This window comes from Brachyistius frenatus, unplaced genomic scaffold, assembly GCF_029030835.1.
Source record: "Brachyistius frenatus isolate BFR_SWC_R1_liver_20210118 unplaced genomic scaffold, ASM2903083v1 Contig_10, whole genome shotgun sequence".
NCBI lineage: Eukaryota > Metazoa > Chordata > Actinopteri > Embiotocidae > Brachyistius > Brachyistius frenatus.
The window spans coordinates 154,337-165,725 of NW_027210609.1; the positions used below are offsets into that span (position 1 = coordinate 154,337).

The following is an 11,389-nucleotide window of genomic DNA, read 5'->3' on the forward strand; positions in this document are numbered from 1 at the left end:
TCCTTTCAGTGGAGAATTTTAGATGTTGGTCAACTTCATGCATATTTGTGCTTTAAGAAGACGTAGGAATTATATACATTTCTTTGTGCATTCATTATCCCAAAAAAAAAGTTGTGAACTGAAAAGATTTTACAACTTTTATCATGTCAAAATAATTTTTAATAATGTCAATAAAAGCAGAAGCTCCAAAAAAGGGGCAACAACCAAATCCTAATATAAACAAAAGCATAGAAAGACTCAGAATATTCAACAACACAATGAGGTTCAGTATCTACATAAAACACTTAAAAGGCTAGTTCAGTAATTACACTTACCCCTGATGCAGCAGACAAAGATGAAAATCAGTAAAATAGTATAAAGTCGCTGCATTCTGACCTGCAGCTGTTCAAAGAGTCAGAGAAATCTGTCGTATGCAGTCAGACGAGCGCAACAGACAGATGTCCCCTTCGTTAGTTTGATTTAGCTGCATAGATTTTCCAAACTATTAGAGGCGCTGCTACTTACGAGGAAATAGAAAGCCTATTGCGCAAGGGCAACTCCTCTAAAAACAGTTGAGTCACTTTTTACACACATATGGAAAATATTTAGCACCATCTGTCCCAAGGACGACCCCTATCCAACATTTTTGCCCATTTAAAGTCTAGACACAAAAGTAAAGGCTGCTTTAAGGGACATGGTTTTAATGTTTTTGGATATGCCGAATCAATTTGAACACATTTGACATGAGAATCAGCAGCATTACATTGGTGATAGGATATCTATTTTTTGGAATAAAGGTATAAACATTCTATCTAAATAAATAAATAAGCGAGCTTGTAGCAAAATATGTATCAGCTGGTGAACCTTTCGCTCGTTCAATTCTCCATTCAGTTTTCAGATTAGTTTCAGACAGAATTCAGATATTGAGTTGTAATTTTACAGCTCAAAGCGCACTTGACAGCAATGAAAGCGTTTCATTTTAAGGTTGAAGCTTCAGTTTAAAATATTTATTATTTCAATTTACTCAGCTATTCACAAAAAAATAATTTGAAGCCTGGATTGTGTTTGTTGGTACTTTCCTTTTGGGGGTCAATCTTCAAACCCCGGACAGTATCATTATTTGACACGGCCACTACAAGATTTTGATTTAAGACAAATATAAAATTCATAAAAGAGCTTTCTGCTTTGTCCCAATTCATCTTCAGGGCAAAGTTTTGGATGCAGTAATAAGGTGTAAACAAACACCAACAAGTCCAAACAACCAGCAGGTGAGTGTCTGAGGACCTGCGTTGTTTCCTGTCACGTTGTTAACACACAGTTATCCGTTTCCATCTCTTCTGTTTTTCGACGGACAGACTGTAAACGTTGGACTCTGTTTGCGTGCAGCAGCATCGTCGGTTTCCGTTTTTCCAGCTCAGTCGACAGTCTGTCGATGCGCTCCTCCAACTGTAAACATCAAAAACGTCAACTGTGACGAAGAATCCATTTTATTAACAATAACGTGCAGCGTCTGTGATGTAGGTAACTGTCCTCTCATGCGACCCCTGCTGAGTTATTCACAGTCAGAGATTTATTGTTGAAATGAGACTGCAGAAGAATACATGCAAAATATAAGACATCAGTGATACTAACTTAAGAAGTTACTTCTGGCAACTCGCTTCACAATCAGGACCTCACACACTGTATGAGATGCCTTTCTACTTTACATAATAAAAGAAATGTATTAAATGAGCTGATAATTACAGTCATCAGATGGTAAAAATGTGTACAAATTGTCAAAAGATTTTTTTTTTTGCCTCACTCTAATTTGTTGGGTAAAGTTTACAGTAGTTATAAGAAGTTGTGCACTTTGCAGATTTTCATAAATGATAATATGACGCATCACTTTCAAAGGAATTCAAATATCTCACTGACAGACTGGTGGGGGCATTACTGATATTGTAATCAGTCGGTATTGATGGTTTATTTTTTTTTTTTTTAAACATTTGAACAGAATCAACCTTAGTCGATGTTGATTCTCTCTGTTGAAATATTGAGATTTGGCCTGCAGCAACTATATCAGGCCTGTATCTTCAAAAGATGAATGAAACAGTATTATTTCTCAGGTGTACCATGCAGATGCTGACAATTCTGTTCTTGTGCAGTCGTGCTCTCTGCAACGTTTCAAATAAACGATGACAAAATTATCTTATGTCCTTACCTCCTTCAACTCTTGACAAACTGCATTTCTTTCCATTTCTTCGTCCTTTCCACTGGTCTGCAGCCAGCTCTGTAATACCTCTTTCAGCTTTCGCCATGCCCTGAGTGCGCACGCACACACACACACACACACACACACACACACACACACACACACACACACACACACACACACACACACACACACACACACACAAAATCAAACATCACTCACAATGAGACGACATGTCAAATAATATAAAGAAGAGGGAAAAATGTGTTTTTAGTGATTTTTACCGGAGCTGCTTTCGGCTCTGCTGGAAGCTCTTCATGTCCAGCTGAATGCTGAGAAGTTCTTCTGTCAGAGCTGATGCTGGATCAGCTGCTGCAGGTTCTGCATGACGTACCTCGGTTTCTCCACTGGAGGCCCTCAGATGTACCTCTTGAAAAAGTATCACAGTGGTTTTTGTGATGTTTTTTTACAATCCAAATTTAACAGCAGTGTTTTTTTTTTTTTTTTTTATAGACAATGACAAAGCACTCATACGAAAGAGAAAGGTGTGGGCACCGTACCGGGATAAGTTGATGACCGGTGTTTAAAGGAAGTGAAAACATGATGAAAAGGCACATGTGGAGCATCTCTAGGACCTGAGCTGCTGGACTTCCTCAGCTTGGAAAAGAAAGAGTACACACAATATGACAATATGAAGTTAGGTTACTGAATATAGCAATGAATGCTTGTCAACATGCGTGTAAGTCAAAGATGTGATTATTACCATATTCTGAGTCGCGGTGGTCATGAAAGCAGAAGGAGGTAAAAGCAGGTCTCGGTTTTGGGTTTCCTGGGGAGAGTCCACGGTGGACATGTGAGCTTCAGAGGGTGATACGGTTGATATGAGGGTGCTCTGATGTGTTGAGGGAACGGAGACTTTATCAGGACAGAGGCTGTATGACGAAGCAGGAAGCTCTATCTGAGGACAATTGAACTCAAAGGGCCTTGGAACTGCTTCAGTGCTGGTGATAACAGATTGATTTTGGTTGCTAGAAAGAAAAAAAAGAAAAGAAGCATTTGTCAGTGCCTTCTGATGCGCATCAAAGACAAGACTCACATTTCTAATATTTCAAAACCAATGTAATGTTTGTTGATTAAGTATAATGAAAAATGTGAATAAGAGACAACTGCTTTACCTGCTTTGTGGCGACACTTTAAGTGGATACTCGAAGAGTTCTTTCCAGCGACGTGGCTGACGTCGAGTTGTTCGGGTAAGAAGTCTGCAGAAAATGACAAACTCTGTAAGACTGTAAGACTCCATGTGTTGGAAGTTTCAGAGCCTGTAAGACTGAAGCACAGACTCACAGCTCGCTAAGCCCTCCATCATCGGCCTCCTGCTCCGCTGAGTCAGACGAAGCAACGCTGTTCGGTGCAGTCAGACAGAAGGTCACACTCTTTCGTGGTGGTTGCGCTCTGACCTCTTGCTCTCTTCGTGGTTTACGCAGCGCCCGCTGCTTCCACCTCATGGCGTAGCGTTTCACAACTCTCTGGAGACGCTGTGATCGCTGCAGGGTACAGGCAGGCAGACTTGACGAAATGATACTCGAAACGGATGTCTGAAGCCACGAGAGGAAAACAATGACCCACTTGTTCCTGGCTGTGCTGCGTGAGGCTCGTTGTGAGATCATTCATATGAGCGGCATATGTGAGGATGCGTGTCACACCCTCCCTCAGCAGGTGGTCCCTGTAGACCTCTGCAGCTCTGGCTGCCTGTTCTTGATTCCTGCGCTGCTCTGTGACCCACAGCCTCCACCCATACAGCACCTGCAGCAGGTTCACGGAGACGCGTTAAATCCTGTAAGCACCATTTCTGCAGGGTTCAGTTTAGTAGTGAGAGAAGAATGAGGCGGCAGGTGTTACCTTGGCCTGAAGAGTGAGAGACCAGTGCCAGAGTGCTCGCTCCGTCTGCTTAGCCTCTCTCCGTCTGTGCTGCAGCTGTTAGCACAAAGAAAACCAAAGTCATGGCCAGTTTAACTGCACAGAACCAAACCACATGCAGCACTGTGCGAAGGTTTTAGGCACTTTATATGCCAAATAAAACCATCAGGTAGACATCTCATTATTCTGTAGCACGACAACAACCTCAACAAACCTTTATTTTCCACTGTTCAAAGTATGTCTGGCACATTCTTAATCTCAACAGCAAGATTCCTTGGCGCTTCATCACCTGTGGAATAATCACACATTTAAGAATTCATGTTACAGTGTGATGTCAATAGTATAGTATATATAGTTATATAACAATTAAGGGATAATGAAATTACAACCTTTTTTTTCTGGTGCTGGTAGTGATGTCTTTTCCATGCTTTCAGGTTGGTAGAGAGGAGTTTTGAGTTATGATGCTGTCTGGCTTTTTCCATGCACACCCTCTCCCTCCGAGCCTCCCGGGTTTGTTTCCTCCACTGTCTGAAATACCGCAGCAGTCGCACTAAAGAGAGAAAACACGAGGTTTAAAAGTGTAAAACAACTCAGGCATGCTTGACTTACTTCAATAGTAGGATCCTGATGTAACATCTGTGCAAATAATAGTCATATTTTTTTTGGTCTTTAAAATTTGGCAGTAAGCAGTGGTTATGAGACCAAATCAAATCACATTAAACAGCTGTAAGAGTGAGAAAAACCTGCTTGAATACTAAAAATACAGTGAAACATTTGAATTATTATTTAGGATTGGCAGTTCTGTTAATGGTTACATGAAAGATTCGCATGAACACATTTAAATAGAAGAAATATTTAAATGGAGCTCAAACTTGGCAGCCAGGAGTCTTTTTGACCTGTTGTCTATTTACCTTGATTCATAGACATCTGTGCCCTGCGGAGTGCTTCCCCCTGCTGGTGGCGCTTTGACACGGCATGTGTTGTTGCTTCTCTCCAGACAAGAAACACCTTTAGAGATTTTAGAGTGAACAAAGCAATAAGCAAAAACACATGCAATAATGACTGATATTTTTTAAGATGAAGGTATAAGACTGATTTATAACCTTAAGTTGAAAGAAGTGCTGGAAGTGATTCTGTGCTCGACGTTCAGCGACTCGGACTTCTGCCAGCAGTGCTGCATTCTCCCTCCACGCAGTCAAAACCTTTCTGGAGAGACATGACTGAAACTGATGATGATGACATACACATATGGTTTCTAAATAGAGAAAGTGAAGCTCTGATTTTAGCTTTTGAGGGAGAATATACTGCATGTACGATTGTGTTTATTACCTGAGAAAACACAGTGTTTTCTGCCTGTGAAGTTCCTCTGCATGCTCATAGATCTGAGACATCTGGAGGTGGTGTTTCTGTGAATACAGTAGGCCGCAGTGTAACGACTTTAACATTCATTTTATCCCCCCCCCCCCATGCATGAAATCATGTGATCATTTTGCATGTACTTATGTACCTTCCAGGTCATTAAGGAGTGTTTGAGAAGTTTAACTTCATGGTAATGCTGAATCTGCTGCAGCCTGCTTTTCTTCACCCTCTGGCTCTGCACAAACTGATCACACACACTGGAGTGACTAACACACACACACACACACACACACACTTGCACACACAGACTTTAAACAGTGAACTGTACATATGATTTGTGTCATCAGCATGTGCTTCTGTAATTGTCTTAAAAATACCAATCTAAAAAAATACGTGTATACTGTGTTACCTTCCCATGATGAACTATTAAATGAGACATGTAGGATTGTAATACGCTATTAATTAAAGGAGCAGTGTGTACGATTTACTGGCATCTAGCAGTGAGGTTGCAGATTGAAACCAACTGAACATTCCTCTCCTCACCCTCCCCTTCTCATCTACGGTGGCCATGAAACTTGTTAAAAACATGTCAGGCCCTCTCTAGAGACCGTTTTTGGTTTGTCTCTTCTGGGCTGTAGGAACATGTTGGTCTTTGTGAAGGAGGACCCACACCGTGTGTAGATATGAAGATTTAAAATAAATTAATGTATGATTTTTAGTTTGAATTCATTATACAGTAATGAAAACATAATTAGAAATATTATATTTCATTGCTGCCAATAGATCCTCCAGAATCCTACAAACTGAACCTTTAATAAGATGAGAAACATTCATCAGCTTAAATAACATCATGAGCTCTGGTCTCATTTAAACACTGCACATGTTGCCGAAGAGCTTTGCTGAGCAGAACATTTATAAGAAACAAGTTTCCAGCTCTAAAGAGCTCAGTTTTTAATCTTAACACCAAAGCTCTGATTGCTTAAAGTACAGTATATTAACTACATCAAAAGATGGTGTGAACACTGGACAGGACAAAGACAGCACCTTTTTCCATTTTTCTACAGCCCATCTCATGCAGGAGAGGTCCCCCTGCCGACAGGCCTGCTGCTCTCTGTTTCTCCTGACATAAAAAAAAAAAAAAAAATCTTTTAGCTAACAACACTGAAACGCGCAGCAGATGTGTCAAGAGCGTCAGCAGAACTTGTTTTGCTTCACCTGTCGCGTATCTCAGTGCTGTTGTCCTTCCACTGCATCACTGTCTTGTGGAGAAGCCTGTGCAGGTACAGACGGTGTGAAGCCTCCTGCGTCTCCACCTCTTTGATTTGCTGCTGTGTGCGTTGTCTCCACCGAGCCCAGGCCGTCTGCATGCGACATCGCTCCTCATGAAGAATCGCCTGCAAATACATACAACATTTTTTTTTTTAAATGTTGTGTTATATGTCTGCTTCACAGCTGCGGTCTTCATCAACAACATACGGTCGTTGTCCCGGCATACCATCCGCTCAGAAAGCATCTCCTCCCTGTGTTTCTCTGACTGGCCCCACCAGGTGTAAAACACCCAAGCGTACTGACGCTGCCTGACAACACAGCAAACAAAGAAATCCCATAAAGACAGCCTGATTGTTTGGGAACAATTTAAAACATGTTTAAAAGTGTAGCTGGAAAAAGGTGGTAACTCACCGATTATAGACTTCAGCTTTGTGTCTCCTCTGTTCGCACAGTCTTCTCTGCAGAGTGAACTCCACCCACGACTTAAAACACTGAGGTAACATGCGCTCAGCGAACCAAATGTCGGCACGACGCTCCATTCCCTGTAGAAAAGCATGTTTTTGAATTTGATTATATCATATATCTCATATTTTCAACTACCGTTTACCTACATTTTGAAGGAATTCATCAGCGTCAGCTTTATTGGGCTTTATACATTATTACACACATGGAATTGTCTTTGGTATGCAGCAGCTCTCATTCAACAACAGGTATTAAAGGAAATAAAGACTAAAACGTGCCAGAGTAAGAAACAAGAATGGTGTCATTTGAGTCTCTTGACAAATAAAATGTAATATTTAAATATGTATTGCAAGTGCTTAATTCACAATTGGGCATGAATATTTATTTCTACCCTTATTAAAGTTGACTTGAGCTAAATCTTTGTAGGTCAAACTGCTCCTTTAGATTTTATAAATTGACAAGTGCAAAGACGTATGGAGTGCTGAATTTATTTTAGCTGTGTCGAGAATAAATTACTTAGTTTATACACATAGTCAGTGATTATTACAGTATTTGCTTCTGTCCTTTTCTGTGTATATACAGATTGCTTGAATATATATTTGACAGTGAGTGATTTAACCTTCAATTTAAATGTTTTTTTTTTTTTTAAATATTTTGTGTTACCGTTCTTAAAATGTTTTTTTATTACATTGTCAGAGCCTTATGCGCTAAGTTTTTTTTTTAACATCCCCGGAGTGTAATTATTTTAAAATGACGTAACATGCTTTACAAACATGACACAAATGTTTTGAGGTAACATCCTTAAAAGTGTTTTTAGGATGTTTTTATGGAACATTACCTTTTAAAAGAACATTTGGCGAACAAACAAAAAAAATCCTACTGAAAACATCAGTAGAACATTGCATCATTTCTAGCTGGGCAGGTGCTAGAGGACACTACTCCAACACTAGATATAAGTATATTTGACTGCGACATTTGAATTCATAAACTGCGATATTGTGTTTTCTAGTCTTTCTAGTTAAATGGATTCCAAACTAAAATTTGACTCAGCAACATGAGGGAATAAAATACTGCCATAAAAGGTTTCTTGGTAGATAAATATTGATTGCTCTAATCTATAGAAATGTATCTCTTATCTCCTGCGCTCTGGTATCTGAAAATACCTGTTTGTGTCTCTGTTCAGCCAGTTTCTCTCTCCAGTGCAGAAAACAGTTCCTCAACAGTAAAGAGCTGCAACACAAAAGAAAAAAACATTTCCTGTTGAAATTTAGATTAAAATTAAGCAAACAGCATATGAACTATGTTTGTAGCTTGGATGCCATAAAACAGAACAATGAACATACTTCTCACTCCAAGGCAAACTTGTAATACTGTTGAGCTTGGAAAATGTAAATAACAGCACCTGTAGTTAGTCAGACACATCTGTGTGAGTGGTTGAAAACGCTGGTCTTCAACTTCCTCCAGACGGTCCCGCCACATTCTCCAGTACTTACACGTCATCTACAAAAAACACAAACGTTAAACCCTCAGACGTTTCCAAAACTTTACTGGTGCTATGTGAGTGTGAGGATCACCGAGTGCTCATCATTTACTGTTTGCTGACGATGTTGGACAGCCACGTTGTTGTTCAGTCGCTGTGCTTTGTTCCACATGATGTTGAGAGAGAACCCCTGCAATCCAGCACGCTGCAACAACAACAACAACAACAACAACACAGTGACCAATAAATGAAACAATTGCACTCTCTGCTTCTTCGTAGTTGATTCTTCTTTTTTCTTTTACCAGTAAGCGATAATGGAGATGTTGACTTGCTATCTGGTTTCTTTCAGCCTCTTCTCCGCACAAAGTGACATCCATTGAAGAGGTCAAGAATCAAACATCTGTACCGAATATTATAAAAAAAAAAAAAAGAAGCTATCCTTCAGTAAACTGTGTGTGATTCTTTAGCTGGTTTAAAAACTAAAGGTGGTTTAATTTTATGCATGCATTAGGATACAAGCTGTCCAGCGCACCAGTGCTCTGCGCTGGGTGCTTCGTGTGGCCATAAGGCCTGCAGCTTCCAAACGGGTCTCCTCGGCCTGTTTGCGTTGCAGTGCATTAATCCATTTATGCCAACAGCCCCTCACCAGGCGGAGACAGCAGGCACGCTGAGCCACAGCTAAAAGAAACACACACACAAGAACAACTGTAAGAGACAACTTAATAGTCAAGTTTTGGAAATGTTCAAGAAAAGGGACGATTTTATATTGACCTTGTGTTTTTTTCTTGCCGTGACGAAAGGATACATAAATCATCCACTGATGCAATGTCCGTCTTTTCAGTCGTAGGATGAAGTGAAGCACAGCTTTGGATTCTTTTTCTCCATGGCAACGAGCTGCTCGGTGCATTTCTATCCAGTGAAGCCAAGCCTTTGACAAAATATTAAAGTTCCCACATTACCACCAGCATTCATTGCACATTAGGTTGAATAAATTAGATTTATAAGTGTGTTGGATCACATCTTTACCCTGCTTTGTAACACCAGTGCCCTCTGTTTCAGTGCTTGGTGCTCTAAAGTGTTAAAGTCTCTCTGGTGCTGCAGCCTATTTCGCCAAAATCTCCATGCTGAACTGCAAAACACAATAGCATTAAAACTAATATTGTGCTAAAATATTAAAGATAGTAAAGATTGGATATATAAATCATCTCACCGAAGAGTTGAGCATCTGTTTTGCACGAGAGCTGATTCAAGCATTCGGTTCTTCATTCTCCTCATCTCTGCGAAAACCTCCCATCTGTCCCAAACCAGACGCAGCCGTTGTTTGTCAGCTGATTAAAGAAACAAAGTGGTGAGTCACACCAGCTGCCTGTGAAATCTGACAAAACAAATGGCTTGATTTAGAAAGAGTAAAACTCATACCAAATGACTGAGCATTCTGCACTTTAGATTTATTTTCCCTCTGCAAGGAAACAAACTTTTGCCAACTACGGAACGTCCAGTTGGTCAGGTAAAACCTAAAACACAAACAGCATCAGCACAGACAAAAAAAAAAAAAATCCTTCGGAGGCCAGCTTGCCGTCTTGATTAATGTCATGTAAATGACCTGTGGTGACACTCTGCCCACAGTGTAAGCCTCCACTCCCTCCTGGACGCCCACCACTCGTCTCTCCATGCTTCTAAGGCTCGTCTTAGGACCACCCTGTTATAGTGGGACCTGCAACACATAATATTACCTGGAATTACAGAAAATGCTTCGGTAGGACATTAGAAGTAGCGAGCTTTAAAAACAACCAGGTGCAGGTACTTATTTCAACAACTCCAGTTTGGAAAGTAAGTGTAACACATTACTTGGCTTCATGAGGAAGAATTCGACCGAACGTGTTCTGCATCCATATCTTCAGAAACTTTCTTGCCAGGTGCCTGCAGGGATACAAAACAAACAAAACAAAAAAAAAAAAAACAAAAACAAAAAAAAAAGTAGTCATGAATAATTAAAATTGTTCGGTGAAATATGGTAAATAAAGTGTCTCCACCTTATTCTCAGCTCCTTGAGTCTTCCACCTCTGTTCCAGCTGTATCCAACTCTGTAAGGAATCTTTCTAGTGGGAACTTTGCGCACTTGTTTTTTTGCACCACCGGATCCCACGCTGCTTGGTCGTGTTTTTACAGGATCTGGAGGGTTTCTAGCGTTTCTCTGCATTGTACTTATTTTAAGTCACGAATACGCAAAACAAAACAGTACGGCCACAGCACGACTTTTAAAAGACAATGATTAAAGACCAGCACTTTACCACAATCAGAAGCCCTCAGTTTTAAATTTAAAAAAATAACTTCCTACTTCGATGTGAAGAAGCTGTTTGGGATATTGAACTGCCGCGCGCGCGCGTATTCCCTTGTCACTTGAGCACGAGTGTGACAGCGGGGACGGTTGTCAACGGCAACAGCCTGCGCCGAGCGCACATTGTGCTACTTTCGGGTTGTTGGTGGTTTAACGTTCAAGGTTTTCAAGCTGTTTGTGAGGCATTGATAATAAAAAAAAATTAAAAAAAACTTTCACTCTACAAAATGGAATAAATTATGACATGTTTACTCCGCTGTAGAGTCCAGTACGCACCTAAGGTCCTCTCAAAAACAACGGCGATACGCTAAATCAGGCCTGGACCGCCCGTGAGGGCGGAGTCTCTTTTTTCACAAAGAAGCTCAGGGAAACCGATTTGGGGAAAAACAAATCG

At 40.5% G+C, this 11,389-nt stretch overlaps 1 protein-coding gene across 3 annotated transcripts; it reads right to left on the bottom strand.

Annotated features, from left to right (window-relative positions):
* Positions 1–142: 142 nt before the first annotated feature.
* On the bottom strand, positions 143–11,386 carry sfi1 (SFI1 centrin binding protein). 3 transcript variants are annotated; one of them, XM_069690648.1, is made up of 31 exons: positions 10,691–11,386; positions 10,506–10,577; positions 10,261–10,371; positions 10,077–10,171; positions 9,868–9,985; positions 9,684–9,786; positions 9,429–9,585; positions 9,185–9,335; positions 8,960–9,041; positions 8,770–8,862; positions 8,580–8,677; positions 8,341–8,407; positions 7,127–7,257; positions 6,942–7,023; positions 6,662–6,840; positions 6,491–6,566; positions 5,595–5,690; positions 5,417–5,493; positions 5,191–5,293; positions 4,999–5,095; positions 4,477–4,637; positions 4,302–4,376; positions 4,070–4,144; positions 3,797–3,973; positions 3,515–3,714; positions 3,346–3,429; positions 2,934–3,198; positions 2,731–2,827; positions 2,455–2,599; positions 2,180–2,279; positions 143–1,425 (listed from the first exon to the last, which is right to left on the bottom strand). In XM_069690648.1, the coding sequence occupies exons 1-31, from the start codon at positions 10,855–10,857 to the stop codon at positions 1,279–1,281; spliced, it is 3,681 nt and encodes a 1,226-aa protein (XP_069546749.1). In that variant the 5' UTR covers positions 10,858–11,386; the 3' UTR covers positions 143–1,278. The 3 variants fall into 3 exon arrangements, with proteins under 3 accessions (XP_069546749.1, XP_069546751.1, XP_069546750.1); XM_069690650.1 differs by having other exon boundaries at positions 10,261–10,390; positions 10,691–10,718; XM_069690649.1 differs by lacking the exon at positions 8,960–9,041 and having other exon boundaries at positions 9,190–9,335.
* Positions 11,387–11,389: the final 3 nt, after the last annotated feature.